The following is a 27,264-nucleotide window of genomic DNA, read 5'->3' as shown; positions in this document are numbered from 1 at the left end:
GATGTTATGAACATGAAAGACAAAGATTGAGGGGAAAAAATCAAGGCAGGCTAAAGAGACCACATGACCACTCAGAGTACCAGGTGATCTTGGGTCAGGTTCTAGAACCAGATTTTTGTTGCTATAAGGGATGTTATTGGAATAACTGGTGAAATTTGAATAAGGTTTTATAATAGATAATAATATATTAATGTTAATTTCCTGATTTTGATAATATCACTGAAGTTATATAAGAGAATGTCCTGTTCTTAGGAGATAGACACTTAGATAGGTACTTAGAGGTAAAGAGGTGTCGTGTCTGTAACTTATTCTCAAACAGTTTAGGAAAAAAGTCGTGTGTATGGACATATATATAGTTAGAGAATATATATACAGACACATACTTAAGAGACAGAGAGAAAAGCAGGGTAGGCAGGTTGGGAGAGGGAACTATGAAGCTTACATGGTAAAACGTTAATAAATGGGGAATCTGGGTGAAGGATATTTAAATTTTTTTGTATTATTCTGGAAATTTTTATGGAAGTTTGAAATGATTTCAAAGTAAGGTTAAAAAAAAAAAGTGTATTAAATATGCCAAGTTCAAATAGAACCTTTAAAAAAGACTGTACTGGTTTATCCTCTTCCAGTTGTGTACGAGGTTGTTTTCCCTTCCAGCAGGGAGGAGGTACTGCCTCTGCCTGTTGTCCTGCTTCCTGGTAGAACCTGTGGTAGGGGGCAGCTATCCGGCCTGTAATTCTGTAAATGTCTGTCATTCTATAATGGAGTTGGATCTTGTTTATCATTTTGAACTCAGGAGTAAATTTATCCCTGCAGGTTGTTGATGAGCGAGAATTTTTTGAGATCATGCCCAGTTATGCCAAGAACATCATTGTTGGTTTTGCAAGAATGAATGGGAGGACTGTTGGAATTGTTGGCAACCAACCTAAAGTGGCTTCAGGTAGGAGGGAGACGCTCTCATAGACCTTGGGGGGTGGTTGGGAGCCAGGGCTGCCTGGGCCCAAGGTGCCCATCTTCTGCCTTTTCCTCAGACATGGCCTTCTGTGGCCAGAGAAAAACACTCAAATATCAATAGCTGAAGTTGTGAAAGCTCCTTTGTCTCTTAATTTCTCAAAATTAACATAAGCATCTGAAAATGCTTCTTTCATGCTTCTCTAATTTTTTAAGGATTTATAGATAACTTTCCTCCTCGACTTTTAAGGTCTTTACTTTTTCAGAGGCCTGCTTTCTGTCCCCCTAATTACATTATGACTGACCCACTAAACTATGAGCCCTCTGAGGCCAGGGGTGTTAGTGTCTTATTCACAGTTTTCTCTCTAGTGCCTTTGATGGTGCCAGGAGAACAGTTGGTCCATGACAAGTTATATACTCTTTTTAAAAAATTAATTAATTAATTAATTAATTTGGCTATGTTGGGTCTTCGTTGCTGCACACAGGCTTTCTCTAGTTGCAGCGAGCAGGGGCTGCTCTTTGTTGTGGTGCGTGGGCTTCTCATTTTGGTGGCTTCTCTTGTTGTGGAGCACGGGCTCTAGGCATGCAGGCTTCAGTAGTTGTGGCATGCGGGCTCAGTAGTTGTGGCGCACGGGCTTAGCTGCTCTGTGGCGTGTGGGATCTTCCCGGACCAGGGCTCGAACCTGTGTCCCCTGCCTTGGCAGGCGGATTCTTAACCACTGCGCCACCAGGGAAGTCCCCGATCCATGACAAGTTAACAGCATCTTGCTGTGTCTGTACCCCGCAGCTTTCTGGTGAGATGGTCAGACTTGAGTCACAGCCAGGGTGTGGGGACTCTTCCATGGTTGTGCTCTGGGTGGGGTTGGGGACTCTGGATACTGCTTCCCTCCTTACTATTTTCCTTCTTAGGTTTCCTTTGAATCCCTATGTGGACACATACACCCTCCCTTTTTGACCTAGCCTCATCTTTTATTTCTGCTGTGGCAGTTTCTCCTTGTCTTTAGAAAAAGGTTTGTAAAAATGTTTTTTATTGTGGTAAAATATATATAACATAAAATTTGCCAATTTAACCTTTTTTTTTTGTTACTAAACTATGGTTGATTTGCAATATAGTGTTAGTTTCAGGTGTACAGCAAAGTGATTCAGCCATATGTGTATATGTATAAATTCTTCAGATTCTTTTCCATTATAGGTTATTACAAGATATTGAACATAGTTCCCTGTGCTATACAGTAAATCCTTATTGTTTATTTTATATATAGTGGTGTGTATCTGTTATTTCCATACTCCTAATTTATCCCTCACCCCCTCCCCTTTCCTCTTTGGTAACCATAAGTTTGTTTTTTATGTCTGTGAATCTGTTTTTGTTTTGTAAATAAGTTCATTTGTATTATTTTTTAGATTCCACATATAAGTGATAACATATAATATTAGTCTTTCTGCGTCTGACATACTTCACTCAGTATGATAATCTCTAGGTCCATCCATGTTGCTTCAGGTGGCAATATTTCATTCTTTTTTATGGGTGAGTAATATTCCATTGTATGTGTGTGTGTGTGTATATATATATATTATATATATATATATAATATATATATATATAATATATATATATATATATATATGCCATATCTTCTTTATCCATTCATCTGTCGATGGACACTTAGGTTGCTTCCATATCTTGGCTATTGTAAATAGTGCTGTTATGAACATTGGTGTGCATGTATCTTTTTGAATTAGAGTTTTTGTCTTTTCTGTATATATACCCAGGAGTGGGGTTGCTGGATCATATGGTAGCTGTATTTTTAGTTTTCTTAGGAACCTCCATAGTGTTTTCCACAGTGGCTGCACCAACTTACATTCCCACCAACAGTGCAAGAGGGTTCCCTTTTCTCCACACCCTCTTCAGCATTTATTATTTGTAGACTTTTTGATGATGGCCATTCTGACTGGTGTGAAATGATGCCTCATTGTAGTTTTGATTTGCATTTCTCTAATAATTAGTGATGTTGAGCATCTTTTCATGTGCCTGTTGGCCATCTGTATGTCTTCTTTGGAGAAATGTCTATTTAGGTCTTCTGCCCATTTTTTGATTGGGTTGTTTGTTGTTTTGATATTATTTTAACCATTTTTAAGGGTACAGTGCAGTGGCATCAATTACATTCACAATGTGTGAGCCCATTACCACTAACTTTCCCCCCAAAATTTCAAATCATCCCAAATAGACACTTCATTTCCATCCTACCTCCCACCCTTGGTAATCTTAATCTACTCTCTGTGAATTTACCTATTCTAGATATGCCATATAAGTGGAATCATACAATATTTGTTCCTTTGTGTCTGGCTTGTTTTACTTAGCATAATGTTTTCAAGGTTCATTCATATTGTAGCATGTATCAGAACTTCATTTTAACTTTTCATGTCTATATAATATTCCATTGCATGTGTATAACTGCATTTTGTTTAATCATTTATCTGTTGATGGACACTTGGGTTGTTTCCACCTTTTTGCTATTGTGAATAATGTCACAGTGAACATTGGCGTACAAGTATTTGTTTGAAACCCTGTTTTCAGTTCTTTTGGGTATATACCTAGTTGTGGAATTACTGAGTAATATGGTAATTTTAGGATTACTTTTTTGGGGAAACATCACACTGTTTTCCACAGCGGCTGCACTGTTTTACATTCTCATTAGCAATGGACAGGGTTCCAATTTCTTCATACTCGTCAACACTTGTTATTTTCTGGTATATTTTGATAATAGCCAGTCCTAATGGGTGTGATGTATTATCCCATTGTGGTTTTCATTTATATTTCCCTAATGATTAGGGATGTTGAGCATCTTTTCTTAGGCTTATTGGCTATTTGCATATCTTTGGAGAAATGTCTATTCAAGTCCTTTGCCCATTTTTAATTACTTAGAGTTTTTTTGTTGTTGTTGAGTTACAAGCATTCTTTGTATATTCTGGATATTAAACCCTTATCAGATAAATGATTTGCAAATATTTTCTTCCATTCTGTAGGTTGTCTTTACACTTTCTAGATAACGTCATTTGATATACAAAAGTTGTAAAATTTGATGAAGTCTAATTCTCTTTCTCTCTCTCTTTGTTTTTGGTTGCTTGTGCTTTTGGAGTCATATTATAAGAACTTATTTGCAAATCCAATGTCATAGAGCTTTTCCCCTATGTCTTCTTTTAGGATTTTTATGCTTTTAGCTTTCACATTTAGGTTTGATCAGTTTTGAGTTATTTTTACATATAGTGTAAGTTAGGGGTTCAGCTTCATTCTTCTTTTTTTTTAATAGATCTTTATTGGAGTATAATTGCTTCACGATATTGTGTTAGTTTCTGTTGTACACCAAAGTGAATCAGCCATATGCATACGTATGTCCCCATATGCCCTACCTCTTGAGCATCCCTCCCACCCTCCCTATCCCACCCCTCTAGGTCATCGCAAAGCACCGAGCTGATCTCCCTGTGCTATGCTGATGCTTCCCACTAGCTAATAATTTTACATTTGGTAGTGTATATATGTTGATGCTACTCTCACTTCACCCCAGCTTCCCCCTCCCACCCTGTGTCTTCAAGTCCATTCTCTATGTCTATATCTTTATTCCTGCCCTGCAATTAGGTTCATCAGTACCATTTTTTTTAATATTCCATATATATGCATTAGCATTTGTAGTGAGCTTCATTCTTTTGCACGCAGAAATTCAGTTATCCCAGCACCATTTGTTGAGTAGACTATTCTTTCCCTATTGAATGGACTTGGCATTTTTGTTAGACGTCAGTGGGCTGTAGATGTATGAGTTTATTTCTGGGGTCTCAATACTATTCCTTTGGTCTGCAAGTCTATCCATGTTCTGGTATCACACTGTTTTGATTACGGTAGGTTTGTAGTAAGTTTTAATATTGGGAAGTGTGAGTCTTCTCATGTTCTTCCTTTTCAGATTATTTTGGCTTTTTGGGGCCCCTTGCAATTCCATATGAATTTGACTATTGGCCTTTCCATTTCTGCAAAAAGGTTGTTGGAATTTTGGTAGCAATTGCATTGAATCTGCTGATCACTTTATGAAGTATTGACATTTTAACAATGTAAAGTTTTCTAACTCATGAACACAGGATGTCTTTCCATTTATTATTTATTTATTTATTTATTTTAAATTTTTGGCTGTGTTGGGTCTTCATTGCTAGGCTCGGGCTTTCTCTAGTTGTGATGAGCAGGGGCTACTCTTTGTTGTGGTGTGTGGTCTTCTTATTGCAGTGGCTTCTCTTGTTGCTGAGCACGGGCTGTAGGTGCACGGGCTTCAGTAGTGGCAGCACATGGGCTCAGTAGTTACAACATGCAGGTCCCAGAGTGTGCAGGCTTCAATAGTTGTGGTGCGTGGGCTCAGTAGTTGTGGCTTGCAGGCTTTAGAGCACAGACTCAGCAGTCGTGGTGCACAGGCTTAGTTGCTCCGTGGCATGTGGAATCTTCCCAGCCCAGGGATCAAACTCACGGCCCCTGCATTGTTAGGCGGATTCTTAACCACTGTGCCAAAAGGGAAGTCCCCTTTCCATTTATTTTGGTCTTCTTTTATTTCTTCAGCAGTGTTTTGTAGTTTTTACTGCACAGGTCTTTAACATCCTGGTTAAATTTACTCTTGTTTTATTCTTTTAGTTGCTATTGTAAATGGAATTCCTTTCTCAATTTCTTTTTTGGATTGTTCATTATCGGTATATAGAAAGACAACTATGCAACTGCGTTTTGTTTGCTGATCTTGTAACCTGCAACTTTGCTGAATTTATTAGCTTTAGTAGCTTTCTTGTAGATTCTCTGGAATTTTCTACATATAAGATCATACTTAATGCATATAAAGATAGTTTTACTTCTTCTCCAATTTAGATGCCTTTTATTATTATTTTTTCTTGTCTAATTGCTCTGGCTGGAACTTCCAGCACAGTGTTGAATAGCAATGGTGCCATTGGGCATCCTTGTCTTGTTCCTGATCTTAGGGAGAGAACTTTGTGTTTCACTATAGAATATGATGTTAGCTGTGGGTTTTTCATATATGGTCTACATCGTGTTGGGGAAATTTCCTTCTATTTGTAGTTTTCTGAGTGTTTTATCACGAAAGGTGATAGATTTTGCCAAATGGCTTTTCTATGTTGGTTGAGTTGATCATGTAGCTTTTGTCCTTTGTTCTATTAATGTGGTGTATTATACTGATTGATTTTTTTGTATATTGAACCACTTTTGCATTCCTGGGATATATCCCATTTGGTCATAGTGTCTAATCTTTTTTTTTTTTTTTAAATAAACTTTATTTTTTAGAGCTTCTTTTAGGTTCACAGTAAAATTGAGTGGAAACAACAGAGCATTCCCATATATACTCTGTTTTCACACATATACAGCCTACCCCACTATCAGTATTCTGAACCAGAGCAGTACGTCTGTCACAATTATGGAATGTACATTGACACATCATTACAAGTCCATGGTTTACTGTAGGGTTGACTCTTGGCATTGGATATTCTGTAGGTTTGGATAAATGTGTAATGATATGTATCCACCATTTGCAGCATCATATAAAATAGTTTCACTTGCCCTAAAAATCCTCTGTGCTCCACCTATTCATCACTCCCTTCCCCCTAACCCTGTTAGCCTGATAACCCCTGGCAACCGCTCATCCTTCTACTGTTTCCATAGTTCTCTTTTTCCAAAATGTCATATAGTTGGAATCATACAGTATGTAGCTTTTTCAGATCAGCCTCTTCCAGTTAGTTATATGGAGGAAGCTGGTCTGATAAGGCCACATACTCTATGATTCACGTTTCCTCTGTGTCTTTTCACGGCTTGATAGCTGATTTCTTTTTAGTGTTAATATTACATTGTCTGGATATATCACAGTTCATTTATCCATTCACCTACTGAAAGACGTCCTGGCTACTTTTAAGTTGTGGCAGTTATTAATAAAGCTGCTAAAAACATTCTTGTGCAGGTTTTTATGTGGATGTAAGTTTTCAACTCATTTGGGTAAATACCGAGGAGCATGATTGCTGGCTCAAATGGTAAGAGTATGTCTAGTTTGTAAGAAACTGCCAAACTGTCTTCCAGAGTGGCTGTACTAATTTGCATCCCCACCAGCAGTGAAGGAGAGTTCCTATTGCTCCACATCCTTGTCAGCTTTTGGTGTTCTCAGTGTTCTACATTTTGGCTATTCTGATAAGTGTGTATTTTAATTTGCATTTCCCTGATGACGTATGATGTGGAGCATCTTTTCATATGCTTATTTGCCCTGTCTGTGTTTTCTTTGGTGAGGTATCTGTTCAGGTCTTTGGCCATTTTTTAATTGGGTCATTTTCTTATTGTTGTGTTTGTTTGACCTAAACAAAGAGGTAAACTCAAAAAGATGAGTTTATTCAGGAATAGCAGAGGAACTGTAGTTCAGGACAAGCAAACTGTAGCAAGCTACAGGTGAGTCCATTGAGGGTTTGGGGCAGGTTGTATTTATGGACAGGAAATGTAAAGAGTTGGGGGAGAGTCCAGTTAGAGTCAGTTAAAATAAACAACAAATGGAGACCAGCCTTGAAAACTTCCTGAGCAGATAAAATCAGTCCAGTCACAGAAACAAAACTCAATTCAGCCCGCTTTTTGAGTCCATCCTGACCTGGGTCATCTCCCATTCATGAAACTTCCCAAGGTTGATATGAGATAACCCCTGATCAACCCCCTGTCATCTGAGAAAATTTTGGCACTATCAGTGTTCTGTAAATCAGGCCTTTAAAGGAAATCAGTTTCTTAGTCCTTAAGTTTTGTCTTCCTGAGGGCCCATGTGTGAGATTTTCCAATTACATCCTCCAGTTCTATTTTAGATTGAAATTCTTTCACAAGTTTTGAGAGTTCTTTGTATATGTTAGATAGCAGTCCTTTATCAGATTGTGTGTTTTGCAGATATTTTCTCCCAGTTGGCGGTTGTCTTCTCATTCTCTAGATAGTGTCTTTCACAGAGGAGTTTTTAATTTTAGTGAAGTCCAGCTTACCAATTATTTCTTTCATAGATCATGCCTTTGAAAGTAGTGTATCTAAAAAGTTACTGCCATATCCAAGGTCACCTAGGTATTCTCCCATGTTATCTTCTATGAGTTTTATAGTTTTGTGTTTTACATTTAGGTCTGTGGATCCATTTTGAGTTAATTTTTGTTAAAGGTATAAGGTTTGTCTACATCAGTTTTTTTGGATGTGGATGTCTAGTAGTTCCAGCATCATTTGTTAAAAGACTGTTTTTCTTCCATTGTATTACTTTTGGTCCTTTGTCAAAGATCAGTTGATTATATTTATGTAGGTCTATTTCTGGGCTCTTTATTCTGTTCCATTGATTTATTTCACCAATACCATACTTCTTGATGATATTGAGTCTTTCTATCCATGAATATGGAATATCTCTCTACTTATTTAGCTTTTTCATTTTGTTCATCAGAGTTTTGTAATTTTCCTCATATAGATCTTGTTTTGTTAGATTTATGCCTATGTATTTTTTTGGGGGGGTGGGGGTGTGCTAATGTAAACAGTATTCTGTTGTTAGTTTCAAATTCATTGCTGGTATACAGGAAAGCGATTGACTTTAATAAATTCACTTTGTGTTCTGCAGCTTTGCTATAATTATTAGTTTCAGCAGTACTTTTGTTCTTTAGGATTTTCTACATAGACGGTCATGTCATCTGTAAACAAAGAAAGTTTGATTTCTTCCTTCCCAATCTGTATGCCTTTTATATATTTCCTTTCCTTGTTTCATTGTATTAGCTAGGACTTCCAGCATAGTTTTGAAAAGGAGTGGTGAGAGGGCACTTTTCTTGCATTATACCTGATCTTAGTGGGAAAGCTTCTAGTTTTTCACCATTACGTATGATGTTAGCTATATGTTTTTGTAGATGTTCTTTATGAAGCTGAGAAAGTTCCCCTGTATTTCTAGTTTGCTGAGAGTTTTTATCATGAGTAGGTGTTGGATTTTGTGAATGCTTTTCTGCATCTATTGATACGTTCATGTGATTTTTCTTCTTTAGCCTGTTGATGTAATGGAGTACCTGAATTGTTTTTCATATGTTGAATCAGCCTTGCATACCTGGGATAAATCCCACTTGGAAGTGGTGTATAATTATTTTTGTATGTTACTGGGTTTGATTTGTTAAATGTTTTGTTGAGGATTATTGCATCTATGTTTGTGAGAGACACTGGTCTATAGATTTCTTGTGATGTTTTTGCCTGGTTTGGGTATTAGGGTGATGATGGCCTCATAGAATGAGTTAGGAGGTATTCCCTCTGATTCTATCTTCTAGAAGAGATTGTAGAGAATTGGTGTAATTTCATTTTTAAAGGTTTTGTAGAATTCACCAGTGAACCTTTGTGGGCTTCATTTTTTTTTTGTTTGGTTTGGTTTTTTTTGGCCATGCCGCGCAGCTTGCAGGATCTTAGTTTCCCAACCAGGGATTGAACCCAGGCCCTGTCAGTGACAGCGTGGAGTCCTACCCACTGGACCACCAGGGAATTCCCTGCATTTGTTTTTTAAATCATGTAAGAAATAAAAAGTGGTGTTACAAACCAAAAATACAATAATACTGGCTTTTTTATATTTCCCCATGTAGTTACCTGTACTGGAAATCTTTACTTCTTCATACAGTTCTGTGATACCATCTACTACCCTTTTATTTCAACATGATGGGCTCCCTTTACCATTTCTTGTAGGGCAGGCCTAGTGGTAACGAACTCCTCAGCTTTTGTTTATCTAGGAATGTCTTTATTTGTCCCTCATTTTTGAAGGACAGTTTGCCAAGTATAGAGTTGTTGGTTGTGTTTTATTCTTTCAGCATCTTGTTTTTTAATTTTTTAATTGAAGTATAGTTGCTGTATAATATTATATATTACAGGTGTACAATATAATGATTCAGAATTTTTAAAGGTTATACTCTATTTATAGTTATTATAAAATATTGGCTATATTCCCCATGTTATACATATATCTTTGTATCTTATTTTGTGCCTAGTAGTTTGTGTCCTTTACTCCCCTACCCCTATATTGCCCCTCCCCCCCTTATTGCTCCTCACTGGTAACCTGTAGTTTGTTCTCTATATCTGTGAGTCCACTTCTTTTTTGTTATATACACTAGTTTGTTGTATTTTTAAAATTCCATATATAAGTAATACCATACAGTATTTGTCTTTCTCTAACTTACAGTAAGTCCCCTACATACGAACCTTCAAGTTGTGAACTTTCAAAGATGCGAACGTGTGTTCGCCTGTCTAATCATGTAAGTTAGTTCACGTGCCTGGCGTACATTGTCACGTGCGTGCATCCTCTACAAGTGGTTGTGCTTTTGTGTACTTTACTGTACAGTACGGTATAGAGTACAGTAGTACAGTATCTTTATTTCAAGCCCAGGATGTCCGGAAGTAAGCGTAAAAGCAGCGGTGATGTAGTGGGTACTGCTAAGAAGTGCCAAGCGATAACAGTGGAAAGAAAAATGAAAATAATTGAGAGAGTGGAGCAAGGCAAAAAGATGGTAGACATCACTCATTCTTATAACATGAATTGTTCAACCATCAGCACAATTCTAAATAACAAGGACAAGATCATGGAACATGAAGTCTGCTGTGCTGATGATGTCAACAATACGATCGAAGAAGCGTGGAAAAGTGATGGAGGAGATGAGTAACTTCTCAGTGTGTGGATGCAGGATCAGCACCAGTGTCGAGTCCTGTTCAGCTTAATGCTGATTCAAGAGAAAGCTAAAAGCCGTTATAAAAACTTGAAGAAGAAACACGGCGAAGAATCAGAGGGTGCATCTTTTAATGCCAGCCATGGCTGGTTTCATTGCTTCAAGACTAGAGCCAACCTTCACAATATGGTAGCTGCCCAGGAATTTCCTGAAATGCTTTGAGAAATTCTTGATGCAGGCGTGTATTCACCCAAGCAGGTTTTTAATGTGGATGAGACAGGACTGTACTGGAAGAGGAGGCCAGACCAAAGTTACATCAGTAAGTAGGAAAAGTTGATGCCAGCCTATAAAGCAGCAAAGGATAAGCTAACTCTGTTGTTTGCTGGCAATGCTTCCAGTGATATAAAGCTGAAGCCTCTCTTAGTTTATCATTCAGAGAACCCAAGAGCCCTTAAAAACATAGCCAAGGGCTCTCTTCCTGTTGTATGGAAGAGTAACCCCAAAGCCTGGTTACACAGGCCATTTTCCAGGACTGGTTTTTCCACCACTTTATCCCAGATGTGGAGAAATATTGCTTGGAGAAGGATGTCCCATTCAACATTCTTTTGCTACTCGACAATGCCCTGGGCCATCCCCCATTCATGGACAACTTTCATTCCAATGTCCTGTAGTGCATCTGCCACCGAATACTACGTCGCTTATCCAACCTATGGACCAGGGGTTATAGCGACTTTCAAGAAATATTATTTATGTCACACTTTTCATCAGGCAGTAAAAGCGAGTGATGAATCAGGAACAAACTTGCGACAATTTTGGAAGGACTGTAACATCTACAAGGCCATAAAAAACATTGACTTTGCGTGGCATGAGGTTACGGCATCACCGTGAATGGGGTTTGGAAGAACGTTTGCCCGCAGTTTGTTCACAATTTTCATGGATTTGAGAAGGTGGATGAGGAGTCCAAAGAGGTCTTCAGCAACTTAGTGATCCTCAGCGAGAAGCTGGAGCTAGATCTGCAAGAGGACGACTTCATTGAACTCCTTGCTGTGCAACGCGGGAGCTTACTAATGAAGACCTGATGGAATTGGAGGCCCAGAGAAAGGATGAAGAGAGACAAGAAGAAGAACAAGTAACTGAAGAACCTAAGAGATTCACGATGCAGGAAATAGCAAGGGAATATTCTTTATTTGAGAAGGCACTGTTAGTTTTTGAGGCACAGGACCCGAACGTAGAATGGTACACAAAGGTTGCAGCAGCCGTGAAGAATGCAATCCAGTGCTACTGTGTCATCTATCACGAGAAAAAAAGAGCTACTACCCAGACATCACTGGATCGTTGTTTCAAAAGGGTAGATAGAATTGAATCCAGCAAGGAACTAGAATCTGTGCCATCAACGTCAGACGTGAGTGAAATTGCAGCTTGCCCTCCATCTCCTATTGCTGACGATCCTTCAGCTCTACCATCTCCCACCTCCTCTCCCTCCTCCAGTCAGTAACTCTTCTTGCATGTTCACTCGATGCCAGCCCCGTATGCCAGCTGTTGTACTGTACTACTGTGCTTTTCAAGGTACTGTACTGTAAGATTAAAGATGTTTTCTTTAGTTTTTGTGTTTGTTTTTTATGTATTATTTGTGTGAAAAGTATTATAAACCTATTACCACAATTACTATATAGCTGATAGTGTTAGTTGGGTACCTAGGCTAACTTTTCTGGACTTACGAAGAAATTGGACTTACGACCGCGCTTGAACGGAACTTGTTTGTATGTAGGGGACTTACTGTATTTCAATTAGCATAATGCCTTCCAAGTCCATCCATATTGCTGCAAATGGCAAAATTTTGTTCTTTTTATGTCTGAGTAGTATTCCATTGTATATATACACCACATCTTCTGTATCCATTCATCTGTTGATGGACACTTAGGTTGCTTACATATCTTGGCAATTATAAATAATGCTGCTATGAACATTGGGGTGCATGTATTTTTTCAAATTAGTGTTTTTGGGTTTTTTGGATATATTCCTAGGAGTGGAATTACTGTGGCAGAAGAACTGAATAGACATTTTTCCAAAGAGGAAATGCATATAACCAATAGGCATATGAAAAGATGTTCAACCTTGCTAAGCATTAGGGAAATGCAAATCAAAACCACAATGAGATATCACGTCACACCTGTCAGAATGGCTATCATCAAAAAGAACACAAATAACAAATGTTGGCAAGGATGTGGAGAAAAGGGAACCCTGTATACTGCTGGTGGGAATGTAGATTGGTGCAGCCACTATGCAAAACGGTATGGAGGTTTCTCCAAAAACTAAAAATAGAACTACCATAAAAAATAGAACTTTCAGCACTTTAAATATGTGTCCCATTTGGTAAGCTTATTGAAGATTCTTTGTGTATGATGAGTCACTTCTCTCTTGCTACTTTCAAGATTCTGTCTTTGTCTTTTAATAATTTGACTATAGTGTGTCTCAGTATGGGTGTGTATGAGTTTATCCTACTTAGAGTTTCTTGAATTTGTAGCTTCATGTCTTGTGCCAAAATTGAGAAGTTTTTGGACATTATTTCTTCAAATAATCTCTCTGCCCCTTTCTCTCTCTCTCTTCCTTCTGGTACTGCCATGTGGTATATGTCAGTTCACTTGATGATATTCCATAGGTCCCTTAGTCTCTGTTCACTTCATTTTTTCTTTTCTTTCTGCTCCTCAGACTGGATTATTTAAGTTTTCTTATCTTCAAGTTTTCTTACCCTTCTTGTCTACTCAGGTCTGTTGTTGAACCCCTGTAGTGAACTTTTCATTTCAGTTATTGTACTTTTCAGCCATAGAATTTCTGTTTGGTTTCTTTTTATAATTTCTCTTTATTGATATTCTCATTTTGTTCATACTTTTTTTTTTCATGATTTTTTTAGTTCTTCGTGTTTTCCTTTACCTCCTTGAGCATATTTAAGACAGTTGTTTTAAAATCTTTGTTTAGTAAGTTCATTGTCTGGGCTTCTGCGGGATGGATTATTTTAATTTATTTTGCTCATTTGAATGGCTGTACTTTCCTGTTTCTTTGTATGCTTTGTTATTTTTTGTTGGAAACTGAACATTTGAATATTATAATGCGGTAACTCTGGAAATCATATTCTCCCCTTTTTCCAGAGTTTGTTGTTTTTTTGATTGTTGAATGCTGTAGTAGTCCATTTGTCTAGTGACTTTTCCCAACTATTTTTGCAGAGGCTATATTCCTTGTTGTTTTCCTTAGCTTGTGTCCAGCTATTGTTTTTTTTTTTTTTTAAATTTTATTTATTTATTTATTTATTTATGGCTGTGTTGGATCTTTGTTTCTGTGCGAGGGCTTTCTCTAGTTGCGGCAAGTGGGGGCCACTCTTCATTGCGGTGCGCGGGCCTCTTATTATCGCGGCCTCTCTTGGTGCGGAGCACAGACTCCAGATGCGCAGGCTCAGTAATTGTGGCTCACGGGCCTAGTCGCTCCGTGGCATGTGGGATCTTCCCAGACCAGGGCTCGAACCCGTGTCCCCTGCATTGGCAGGCAGATTCTCCACCACTGCGCCACCAGGGAAGCCCCCAGCTATTGTTTTAAGAGAGATTACCTTGAACACCAGGTGCCAAAACAGACAAATAAGAAAACATCTCTCCTAGTCTTTGCAAATTGGCTCTGTACTGAGGCTGTTCTTCAACATGTAGCCAGACTTAAACTGAGTTTAGGTATCAGCCCAAGGTTAAAGCTTAAGGTCTTCTCAAGTCTTTTGTAATGTTATATTTTCATTTTAATTCATCTCAAGGTATTTTCTTTTTTAAAAATTTTTTATTGAAGTATAGTTGATTTACAATGTTGTATTAATTTCTGCTGTACAGCAAAGTGACTCAGTTATACACATATATATTCTTTTTCATATTCTTTTCCATTCTGGTTTATCTCAGGATATTGAATATATTGTTAGTTCCCTGTGCTATACAGCAGGACCTTGTTGTTTATCCATTCTATATATAATAGTTTGCAAATCCCAAACTCCCAATCCTCCCCCACCCCCCCTTGGCAACCACAAGTGTGTTTTCTTGTCTATGAGTCTGTTTCTGTTTTGTAGACAAGTTCATTTGTGTCATATTTTAGATTCCACATATAAGTGATATCATATGGTATTTGTCTTTCTCTGCCTGACTTAATTCACTTAGTATGATCATCTCTAGGTCCATCCATGTTGCTGCAAATGGCATTATTTCATTCTTTTTAGTGACTGAATAATATTCCATTATATATATACCACATCATCTTTATCCATTCATCTGTCACTGGACATTTAGGTTGTTTCCATGTCTTGGCTATTGTAAATAGTGCTTCTGTGAACATAGGGGTGCATGCATCTTTTTGAATTATAATTTTGTCTGGGTGTATGCCCAGGAGTGGGATTGCTGGATCATATGGCAACCACCTGTGTAGGAGGATTCCCTTTTCTCCAAACCCTCTCCAGCATTTATTACTTGTAGACTTTTTAATGATGGCCATTCTGACTGGTGTGAGGTGGTACCTCATTATGAGTTTTGATTTGCATTTCTCTAATAATTAGCAATGATGAGCATCTATTCATGTGTCTATTGGCCATCTGTATGTCTTCTTTGGAGAAATGTCTGTTTAGGTCTTCTGCCCATTTTTTGATTGGGTTTTTGTGTTGTTGTTATTGAATTGTAGCTCTTTGTATATTTTGGAAATTAAGCCCTTGTTGGTTGCATCATTTGCAAATATTTTCTTCCAGTCTGTAGGTTGTCTTTTCATTTTGTTTATGGTTTCCTTTGCTGTGTGAAAGCTTATAAGCTTGATTAGGTCCCATTTGTTTATTTTTGCTTTTATTTCTGTTGCCCTGGGAGACTGACCTAAGAAAACATTGGTACAATTTACGTCAGAGAATGTTTTGCCTATGTTCTCTTCTAGGACATTTATGGTGTCTTGTCGTGTATTGAAGTCTTTAAGCCATTTTGAGTTTATTTTTGTGTATGGTGTGAGGTTGTGTTCTAACTTCATTGATTTATATGTGGCTGTACAACTTTCTTAACGCTACTTGCTGAAGAGACTGTCTTTTCCCATTGTATATTCTTGCCTTCTTTGTCGAAGATTAATTGTCCCTAGGTATGTGGGTTTATTTCTGGGCTCTCTATTCCATTCCACTGATCCGTTCAAGGTATTTTCTAATTTCCCTTCTCAGGTCTTTTCTGAGCATGCATCTGGCTCTAGGCATATCTGCGTCTTTCTGAAGTCCCTTGTATACACAGGTGCTCTTGAATGACCTAATTTCCCCCCCAAACCCCCTCTCTCCCTGTTTTTTTCCTCCCAGGCCTTAGGGAATCTCAGCTGTAATCTTTCACCCCAGATGTCTATAGGTGGTTCTTTTGTCTTACAGTGAGCAATGCCTGCCACTTTTCTGGCCTGGGTGAGTTCTGAGTTAGGTGAAGTGATGAAAGGCTTACGTCCATCTTTCAGGTAGCCCCCAGACAAGTTAGAACAGACCTACATGGTGATTTGTGCCTCAGGTCTTCTTTGCTTCTTCTAGAACCAGGGAAGTGTGGGGCAAGTGTAATTCAAAACGCCACAGAGCTTCCCTACAGTTTCTAAGTTGCCTTTTTCCTGATTCAGCTTTTTACTTAGTTGTAAACTTTTTCCTGTTCCAGAGTTTTGACAAAGTTGGTTCTGACAGTTTCTGCCTGTGTTTTGATGTTTCTGTTTGCAGACAGGAGCTTGGAGCTGCCTATTCCACCATTTTGTTGTCTAGGAATAGTGTTTAAAGTTAGGAATTTACACATACTGAAAATGCATTTTGTTCCTACAGTAAGTTCTCGGCTGTTCACGTATCTCTTTAGTTCCTCCTCTTCGCTGTGTCTGTCCCTGGTGTGGACTTCACATGATTTTCTGTGTCTGCTCAAAGATACTTCTTGTCCTGTGACTATGTCTGCAGGTTCTGGCACCCTCCAGTACAGGTGCACTTTCACAAGCTCACTTTTTAAGAAACTGCTTGGCTCATTGTGGAAACTTTATCTACAAATACTTAGAATGTCTATCCTAGGGGCCTGCCCTAGCCCTGGCTGGAGTCTGAATACTTGGTTCCATTGTGGTTCCTCAGCTTCCCTCCTTCTTGACTCAGTAATTCTTTGTGATGTTTATGGGGTGTCAAAAAAAGCAGCTTTAGAGGCTCACAGAGGAGGCCTCTTTTCTGGTTCTCATTTCTTTTTCTTTTTTCTTTTTTTTCTTTGTTTTATTTTTTTATTTATTTTTTTATTTTTTTATAAGTGTGATAGATTCTGACTCTTTTTATTTATTTATTTATTTATTTATTTAATTTTGGCTGTGTTGGGTCTTCGTTTCTGTGCGAGGGCTTTCTCTAGTTGCGGTGAGCGGGGGCCACTCTTCATCGCGGTGCATGGGCCTCTCACTATCGCGGCCTCTCCCGTTGCGGAGCACAGGCTCCAGATGCGCAGGCTCAGTAGTTGTGGCTCACGGGCATAGCCACTCCGCGGCATGTGGGATCTTCCCGGACCGGGGCATGAACCCGTGTCCCCTGCATTGGCAGGTGGATTCCTAACCACTGCGCCACCAGGGAAGCCCCCTTTTTCTTTTTTATTGAAGTATAGTTGATTTACAGTGTTGTGTTAATTTCTGCTCTACAGCAAAGTGACTTAGTTCTACATATATATATTCTTTTCCATTATGGTTTATCACTGGATACTGAATACAGTTCCTTGTGCTATATCCTAGGACCTTGTTGTTTATCCAACCTATATATACTAGTTTGCATCTGCTAATCCCAAACTCCCGATCCTTCCCTCCCCAAATCCTCCTCCCCCTTGACACTGGTTCTCATTTCTTCCTTGTAGGAATTAGCCAGGGCTCATTGGGCTCTCTGGGTGCCAGGTGCTCTGTCAGGCCTGGACTAGGGCCTAAGATGATGAGGCCATCATCTTAGTGGACCTGGGGCCCACTCTTGGCAGCTCAGGGCCACAGGTTTTCCATTTCTGACTGTGTTCATTTCCCCAACGATTTTATCTTGTTTTGGTTGTCATTGCTTGTATTTTTCTTCATTTTGATTTTTATTCTGGCCTCTTTGTACTTCTTGTGGTTTCTTAATTTAGAATTGTCTTCATCCCAGGACTCATCACTCACATTCTTTATTTCAAGTCATTAACATAGATTTTTCTTTTATTGAGTTACAATTTAGGCACAGTAAATTACATGTTCATTGGGATGGGTTTTGGCAGTTTATACAACCTTGTATTCACCATTCAAAACAAGATATGGAACATTGCTATCATCTCAGAAAATGCATTAGGCAAGAGGGAAGTTTTGCCTATTGCTATTATTTTTTGAGTTGTCTTTTTATTGTTGATTTGTAGGGTTCTTTATATATTCTGGATGTGAATCCTTTGTCAGATATGTGTATTTTAAATATTTTTTTCGTGGTCTGTGACTTATTTATTCATTTAATTAATGGTGTCTTTTGATTCACATTATTTAAAAAACTTGGTAAAGTCCCATTTATCAGTGTTTTTACTTCTGATTAGAACTTTTTGTGTCCTTTCCAGGAAATCTTTGCCTACTACAAGGTTTCAAAGATAGTCGACATCATCTTTTAGGAGCTTTGTAGTTGTGGATTATGTTAAGGTCTACAATCCATTTTGGGCTAATTTTTGTGTGTCGAGTATAGAGTGGAACAGGAGTCTACTTCCTTTTTTTTCCATACAGATATTTAATTGTTCCATCACCATTAGTTAACAAGACTTACTTTCCACACTGAATTGTTTTGGTGCCTGGTCTAAAATCAGTTGTGTGGGCCTGTTTCTTCACAATCTATCCTGTTTCATTGCTGTTTTCGCCTACCTCTATGCCTCTGCCATACTGTCTTGATTACTGTAGCTTTGTAGTTCTTGGTGGTTCTCACCAGGGACAATTTCAATATCCTGGGAACATGTGGCAGTGTTGGAAACACTTTTGGTTGTCACATTGGGGATGAGGGGTGGAGGGGTGTGCTACTGGCATCTAGTGGGTGCAGGCCAGAGAGGCTGCTCTACATCCTACGTGCAGAAGTCAAACACCCACAGCAAAGAATTATCCTGTCCAAATTGTTGATAATACCAAGACTGAGAAACCCTGCTTTTGTGAGTCTTCAAGTCAGTTAGTGTAAGTCTTCCTATACTGATATTTTAAAAAAGAAAATACCGTTTTGACCATTCTTTCTCCTTTGTATTAACCATGTGAATCTTAGAATCCACTTATCAAGTTCTACAAAAGAAATTCCTATGATTTTGATAGGAATTGCTTGAAAAATACAGATTTCTCCACTATACTTGCTATTAAACTTTAAATCTAAAATAATTAAAATAGTATAAGTAATTAAAATTAAATACAATTAGGAACTTAGTCTCTCACTTTTACAATTAGGAACTTAGTTCTCACTTTTTTAGTCCTGTTTCAAGTATTTGGTAGCCACATGTGGCTAGTGGCTACTATGTCGACAAATAGCAAAGCCAGAGAACATTTTCATCATCATAGAAAGCTCTTTCAGGCAGCACTGGTATAGATCAGTTTGGGGATTTATTCTTCTAATCCATGAGTATATAAGTTTTTTTGTAGATATTCTTTATCAGACAATGGAAGTTCAATTGTACTCCTAGTTTACTGCTAGTTTTTAATTATGAATGTTGAATTTTCTCAGATGTTTATATCTATTGAAGTGACCATATGGTTGTTCTCCTTTAGTAATTTCATTGCTTTTCACACATTAAATCAAGTCCGAATTCCTGGGTATAACTGCACTTGGTCATGATGCATCAGTGTTTTTATCTAATGCTGGATTTGATTTGGTAATATCTTAGGACTGTTTGTATCTATGTTCTTGAGGGATTTTGGTCTGCATTTTCTTGTAATGTCCTTTTCTTGTTTTGGTATCGGGGTAATGCTGGCTTTATAAAATACTTTGCAAAGTGTGGTAAGAGAGGGTTTACTAGTAACTGAGCTCTCATTCTGTGCCCTTTCACAGATCCCATCTCCTTTAATCCTTACAGCTGTGCTAGGAGAGGGTTTACTAGTAACAGCTCTCATTCTGTGCCCTTTCACAGATCCCGTCTCCTGGAATCCTTACAGCTGTGGTAGGAGAGGGGTAACACCCCTGCCTTTCAGGTGGTGAATCTCAGGCTCAGAAAGTGAAGTAATTAACCTGACACATGGCTATAGCTGGTGAAGCCAGAATCCGATTCCAGGGTACAGGGACTCTCTAAGACCAGCCCCTGAATGTCACCTCCCACGACTGGCTGCAGGGGCGAGGCAGGCTATGCATCAGGTGGCAGCAAGCAGCCCTTCAGTTTACGAGGCCGAGACTGGCTGCCTGCCCTGGGCTTTGCTGCCAGACCCTCAGGGGCGGCGCCACTCCTTGGCCCTCTGGCAAGTGCCAGGTGGGTTCTCCTGTCTTCCCAGTTTTTCCTGGAGTGTGAGGATCCCCTTAGCTGTTTTCTGAGGAGGTAACTTTGGTGCCTCCTTAGTAACCAGCTCTGAATGGTTGCTGAGGGCACATTCCCATTGTGGGTGGGACTGGGAATTGCCCAGAAGCTCAGCCTGGATAATCTGTCTTTTTCTAGGATGCTTGGACATTAATTCATCCGTGAAAGGGGCTCGTTTTGTCCGATTCTGTGACGCGTTCAATATTCCACTCATCACGTTTGTGGATGTCCCTGGCTTTCTCCCTGGTGAGTCATTCATTGACAGAGGTGGGGGCCAGGAGAGGCGGTTTTGCCCAGCAAGGCACCCACTTTATTTGGAGATCTTCTTGCAAAATTCCCTCAGGATTTGTGACGTCTCCATATTGTGGGTGTCTGGATGGTGCGGCTGTGTGAGGGGTGGCCCTCTGGGGAGGGGGAAGACCTCCCAGCTGAGAGCAGAGGCCGACCTCCTGAGGATTCTGTGGGTATCCAGTAACTCTTCCTCGTGACCCAGGCACCGCGCAGGAGTACGGGGGCATCATCCGGCACGGCGCCAAGCTTCTCTACGCGTTTGCCGAGGCAACTGTGCCCAAAGTGACAGTCATCACCAGGAAGGTGAGGAACTCACGCTGGAGGCTGTGAGCTCACTCACTCCCACAGCAGGGTCGTGGCTGGAAGTCTGGCCGAGAGGTTCAGCAGCGCTGGAGGGAGACTACGCCTCGCTCCCCTTAAAAGCCTCTGGAGGACAGCACAGCGTGGACAGCCCTGCAGACACGCCCTGCAGAGGTGTCCCTGGTCATCTGGGAACTGAAAGCAGCAGTGGGAAAAAGCAGCCGGGAAAGACCGTGACCATGAACTGTGAAAGGCCTGTGGGCTGTGCCCTTGTGCTCCGGCTCCCTGGCCTCACAGACACTGGGCCTTTAGCAGCCCAGGAGGGCTCTACTTGCTTTTTGTCCTCATTTTGCTTGGCTTCCTGGGGTCTTGCAGGGACATGACATGGGTGACTCAGGCACTAACATTCAACATTTGGGTCTGTTCTAGGCCTATGGTGGAGCTTACGATGTCATGAGCTCCAAGCACCTTTGTGGTGACACCAACTACGCCTGGCCCACAGCAGAGATTGCAGTCATGGGAGCAAAGGTGAGGCCCTCTGGCTTTCCCTTCTGCGTCTGGGAAATGTTGGAGAGGGGCCAGGGCTCCAGGGAGTTGGGGTCTAGACCCTGGCAAGCCTGCCTCCTGCCCTCTCACTTCAGGCATGTGCCGCCGCCATCTTCGTGCCCAGGTGGGAGGAGCCTAGAGTGGGTTTTGAGACGTCAGTAAAGGGGAAGGGGCTGAACTGGCCTTTGGAGGACTGGACATTCCCCCAGCCCCCAGCTGCTGACTTAGGGCAGGTACTTCCTGTTGCTGTGCCTGCTCCCCACTCCTTTCCTGCTTCAAAACAGCTGGTGCGGTTGATCCAGGTAACTCCCGTGCCCCCGCCTCTCCAAGCTGACTTTCAAGGGTTCTGACGTGAAGGCTCATCTTTCAGTCCTCATTTTTCTACATTTGCATTTCAGTCTTTCCACCTCTGGCCATTGAATTGTGTGCTCAGGGCTCAGAATCATGAAAAAGGAAAACAGCACTCTGCTTCCCTCAGTGAGGGAACTGTGGATTTAACAGTGGAAACTAGGCCAAATATCTTGGCCTCAGAGAAGGATAAATGCAGTTGGAGAGAGCAGGACAGAATCTGGGGAGGCAAACACCTGGCTTAGCCTGGGCTGCTCGTCCCTGGGGCCGCAGCTGAGCACCCATCACAGCCCCCGGAGTCACGGAGGTCACCTCCAGGCACCTGGAGCCGGCACTTGTCTCGGGTACACTTTGATTTACCAGGACACTGGCAACCACGTCCATGATGATGAGCTGAGGGAGGCCTGCCCAGGTCTCCAGGGGCCTCCAGGGGCGTTCACTAACTCCTCTCGTGACAGGGCGCTGTGGAGATCATCTTCAAAGGGCACGAGAATGTGGAGGCCGCTCAGGCAGAGTACATCGAGAAGTTTGCCAACCCTTTTCCTGCAGCCGTGAGAGGTAGGGCCTGTGGTGGGGAGGGCAGCTCCGTTCATTTGTTGGGTCACTTGCTTCTTATTTTACTCCAGAAGTCTGCCTTTGCCCTTCCAGTTTAATCTGGAGACCAGTGAGGGCTGGCTTGTCCCTGAGCAGTCATCACTTAAGGACGCTGCTTTGTCACCAGAATCAAAACAACATTGCTGAAATGGCTGAGTCTCTTAGTGTTGTTCCAGTCACCCTAGTGCTGTGAAAAATCTACCCAAAACAAAGTGACTTAAAACCACCACCGTTTTTGTTTTGTTTTGTTTTGTTTCGTTTTCCCTCATAGTTCTGAGGGTCAGCAGTTTGGTCTGGGCTGAGCTGGGTGGTTCTTCTGCTGGCTGGGCCTGGGATCAGTCATGCAGCTGTGTCATCTGGCGGTCTGACTGGGGCTAGTCCACGATGGCCTCACTCACATGGCTGGTGTTGGCTGTCAGGTAGACTCTCTCTCCATGTGGTTTCTTATTCTTAGGGAGGCTAGTCCACACTGCTTTACATGGTGTCCTGAGGGCAAGAGGGAGAGCGGGGAAGCTGCAAGGTGCCTTGAGGCCTAGGTTTGGAAGTTGCAGTGTTACTTTTGCCACATTCTGTTGGCCAAGGCAAGTTACAAGGCCAGGTGAAGAAATACAATCCACTTCCTGATGGGAGGAGTGGCATAGTAACATTGCAGAGGGGTTTATGTACAGGATAGGAGGAATTGTTGTAGTGATTTAAAAAAAATAAAAGTGCACTTTCTTAATTTGATTCCCTGTTGAATTCATCTTGGTAGGGAGGGGGTCACATTTTCCTTTTCTTGCCGAGTGTTCCTAGGCCAGAAGTTTGGGACCTGCCAGAGGAATAGGGGGCTCCTGGGATCAGGGGAAGGTTCACAGGACCCAGCTCCTCTTGTGTCAGGTTGGGCCCTGCTCACACTGTTGGCCGCAGAAGATAGTGCCCTGGCTGAGCACCATGTGGGTGTTGGGTGGGTGGCAGCATCTGGGGCTGCAGATGATCTGCTTCCTTTTCTGTGCTTCCCCAGGGTTTGTGGATGACATCATCCAGCCTTCCTCTACACGTGCCCGAATCTGCTGTGACCTGGATGTCTTGGCCAGCAAGAAGGTACAGCGCCCATGGAGGAAACATGCAAATATTCCACTGTAAATGTACCAAGGGTAATTACTGCCTGGCCATTTGCACCCATCCCTGCCTTTTGCAGTCATGAAACCTGGCAATCTAAATACCAGTAATAACTTGGCTAAGTTTATTAAATTCTAGAAAGATTTCATTTGTGCCTTCCTATAAAATTGTTTTATTAAAAATCCTAACTAATATTTTTTGAGCATAAATCTTATTTTTTTGTGGTAAAAATCTGAAAAATGAAGAAAACTAAAGAAAACACTATAGTGTTATCACTTAGAGCTGACCCTTATTTAACACCTCTGTGTATTGTTTTCCTTTCTTTTCCCAAGAATTAATTTTTTTCTCTAAAGGTGAGATAATGAGCTTTTAGGGTGAAGTACTTGTCTGCTTAGGCTTTTAGTTTTCCTTACTTTTAAATAATATAACAGTTAAATGATATGTCCTATCCTTTCAGTTCCTTCAGGAATTGTTGAGGATTAAAGGAGATGTTTGTAATTGTGTGTGTGTGTCTACCAGAATAGATGCTAAGTAAGGCATATACCCTATATTAATTTCTTACCCTATATTAACTTCTTTCCAGAAACGTGTTCTCACATTTTAAAAAACTTACTTTGGAAAATTTCTAACCTGTGGAAATGTTGGAAGAGTTGTATACCCTTCACCTAGATTACCCAGTTAACATTTTCTATATTTGATTCATCTTTTATATAAATATATAATTACTATTTTTACTGACCTATTTGAGAGTAAGTTGCAGAATCATGACCCTTTGTCCCCCCAAATGTCAATGCTTATTTCATATGAAACAAGGCTCATTGTCTTACATAGTCTTTAATGACATTGACATTTTTGAAGCATGTTCGCCAATTATTTTGTAGAATGTCCCTCAATTTGGGTTTGTCTGATTGTTTACAGACATTTAGATCCAGGTAGGAGTAATACACAAGAGTGTTCTTTCCTTGTATTACATTAGGAAACACGTTAGGTTTTTCCATTATTGATGAAATTGAGTCTGATCAGCATTCTTTAAGCCTGTCAGCACACTTCTGTCCACTACTTTTTAGTATCCGTTATGATTCTTGCCTCAATCAGCTGTTCTATGTTGGTGGTAAAATACTGTATTTCTAACCCTATCATTATATCCACAAGGAAGGAAGAAAGAGCTTTCTCTTCTTTAAGTTTTTAGTATCAATTTAGATGCATAAATTATTTTTTCATTTTTAAACATTTTTTCTTGAAATAATATATTTTTCTTACTATGCTATCACCCTATCAGATTTTCAAACGCACATTATACTAGTTTATTGAGAATCATATATTAATATTCATAACTGAAATCTGGGCTTAGTACATAGTAGGTGTTTCATAAATGTTTTAGTGAATGAATATATTCAGTCATTCAATCAAGAAAAAATAGAGACTCATGGGTTCTTTAAAAATTTAATGTTACTCATTTTGATGCTCAGAATTTCCTGATACGGCCAGAGGGGTGATCTTTCAAGCTGGTTCCTCAGTCCTTTTGATATGTCACAATAATTTTTTGTGCACTTCCTTATTTTTTGACACAGGGTAATGTACCAGGTTCATCTTATACTTTCCTCGCCCAGCTCCGGATTTAGTGATTTCTCTAAGAGCCCTGGTTTCTTTTAGTAGATGAAATTTAGAAGCAAACATATGGCCTGAAACATATTTTTGTCTTCCTAAGTAGGTGGTTAGTTCCTAGGGGGCAGAGATGTTTGGCCAGAGGCTCCTTGTACTTCTCTTTGGCACCAGCAGTAAGACTGTAAGCGATTGGAGCTGGGAAAGGAGTGGTGGCAGACTCCTGGTCTTTTAGAGGCCTCCTGGCTGAGGGAGAACCATACAGGTTGGTTAGCATGTGGTTCAATAGCTTAAAGTTGCCTGGCCAATCCGATTTCTGGGGTCTGCCAAGCTAGGATTTGGCCCATCTGAAAACCAAGCTGGTGGCGGAGACACAGAGCTGCAAGACCTTGGAAGCTCTGTCAAGTAGACCAGCCTCTGTGTGTTGCAGAGCAGCAGTTTTCTCATCAGCTGCTCTTAGGAATGCCATTCCCAACTGCGGTCTCGTCTTAAAGGGACAGAGAAAAATGCTGAATCTTGTAACCAGAGAGGACTTGGGTGTACTGAGTGGAGCGCTGGCAAATGCGTGTTTAGACCGAGAGCAGATAATACAGCGAGTTGTGGTGGAGGTAGGAGGCTCTGTGAGTGTCCTGCTGTAACTGTCCCTGCCCTAAGTATGTAAACCGATTTGTCCTGAACCACACAGCTAATGAGGGTTTAAGCTGGGATTTGAACCCAGGCAGTACTGTCTGAATCCCAGAGGGTTGGAGTGAGAAAGGTGGTAGTCTGCTCCACTTGGGATTGTATCAACCCGAAGAGCTACTAAACTTGGAGAACTTTCCCGCCTCATGCATGACGGCATCCCTCTGAGCTGCTGGAATCACGGGAGCACGCACATCCACCAGCAGCCGTCCAGTGCTTCTGTCGTGTGAAGTCTTTCCAGCCTCTCTTCTCACCACGTCTTGGTCTCCCCAGCCCAATTCTCTGCTTCTGGATGCACTGATGCTTTTTGCTGGCACTTGAGATGTGGTTTGCCCAGAGTCAGAGAAGCCTGTGAAGGACACTCACCCAGTACACTGACTTAACACCCTTGACGGAGTTGTTGAATCAACCCAGACTCCACCTGTTTGACAGATGTGAACTTTAAGTCCTTCTGGTTTCAAAGGATTTCTGGAGAGCTGTGGCTTTATTATATATATATTTTAGTGAAACTACAGGTCCTCATGCTCTTGCTTCCCTGTCAGCATGGGATCTCCACCATTCCAAGCGGAAGCTGTGGCTACTCAGTGGGCGGAGCCTCAGTCTGGGGCCTGTGTGGAATCCAGCCAGCACATTTGGGCAGATGTGGCAGCCTTAGTAGGTACGTACTGACCATGTCCCTACTGTCCTGGTGATGAGAAATGCCTCATTTATGTGTCCTTGGGAGCAGAAAGCTATCCTTCAAGACGTGATGCCCAGTGGAGACCCCTACAGAGCAAGGCACTTAGGAGGGCATGGATGGAACCTTACCTGAGTTTGGTCTGATATGTGTAGCCTGAGCAGGCACTAAGCCTTTGTTTCCCATGAAGACACTGCTCCTTGTTTGATAGATTCTTTTCTGAGAGCAGGGCCAATAGAGAGTCACAGTCAAGTCACATCTGGGAGGTTTGCAAGCTTGTCCGAAGGTAGAGTCACACATGGGCAAAGCCCTGGTCTAATCTCGTAAGCACGTAACCTTCAAGATGAGCTGCTACAGAGATCCGTCCTCATCACCTTCCCTCCTGGGCTGCCTGGAGAGCTCACCTGCCGATCTATCCCCTGCATTCCTGCCTCTTCTGCACAGCCATCTTAGGCCGTCCGATGAACACAGCCCAGAGAACACGGTCAGGCCCGTAAAGTGTAGGATACAGTTTTGTTCAGAGTGACACCTGGCAGCAATGTCAAGAGAAACCCTCACTTCAGCAGCCATGCAGAACACAAGTGATCTTTACAGGGCACTGCTAGGGGGCAACTGTGCAGAAGTGCTGAGTCTGGATCTCAGGTGGGGGAAGCACCCAGGCTTCAGACCAGTTGATAATCCCTGAATGCCTCCTCCAAAACGCAGCCCACGAGAGGCTTCCTCTTGAATCACAGACCACTTGGCCTAGCTAGTCTCTCACTCTCTCCAAGGAAATACAGAGAATGAAAGAAAACTGATGAGCTAGTCCTAAGATAATGCTTGCTTAAAGAAGTAAAGCCTCATTGATACAGGAATTTTGCCATCATTTAACAAATGATCTGAAAGAGCAAACTCTCAGTTTTTGGTAAAAAAGGAAAGCTTCATCATTCTGTCGACAGGACAAGAAATCACCTCTTTAAAGCTTTACCTAGTAGGAACAATAGGATGACTACCACAAGC

The 27,264-nt window shown here is 41.0% G+C and overlaps 1 protein-coding gene across 2 annotated transcripts in view; it reads left to right on the top strand.

Annotated features, from left to right (window-relative positions):
* The window catches only part of PCCB (propionyl-CoA carboxylase subunit beta), an 83,485-nt gene extending 59,985 nt beyond the window's left edge, over positions 1-23,500 (top strand). Inside the window, exons 10-15 of one of the 2 annotated variants that reach the window (XM_082393457.1) lie at positions 814-937; positions 20,268-20,375; positions 20,623-20,723; positions 21,150-21,248; positions 22,073-22,172; positions 23,209-23,500. In XM_082393457.1, coding sequence (XP_082249583.1) covers positions 814-937; positions 20,268-20,375; positions 20,623-20,723; positions 21,150-21,248; positions 22,073-22,172; positions 23,209-23,330 — 654 coding nt within the window. In that variant the 3' untranslated portion in view covers positions 23,331-23,500. Of the gene's footprint in view, positions 1-813; positions 938-20,267; positions 20,376-20,622; positions 20,724-21,149; positions 21,249-21,361; positions 21,569-21,664; positions 22,025-22,072; positions 22,173-23,208 lie in introns of those variants that run through there. The other variant, XM_082393456.1, reaches the window with a different exon arrangement.
* The last annotated feature ends 3,764 nt before the right edge of the window (positions 23,501-27,264 follow it).

The sequence above is a fragment of the Balaenoptera borealis genome, assembly GCF_965194805.1.
Source record: "Balaenoptera borealis genome assembly, chromosome: 5".
NCBI classification, from domain to species: domain Eukaryota; kingdom Metazoa; phylum Chordata; class Mammalia; order Artiodactyla; family Balaenopteridae; genus Balaenoptera; species Balaenoptera borealis.
Note: the sequence above shows the minus strand (reverse complement) of the source record. Positions and strands in the feature narration are given on the sequence as shown.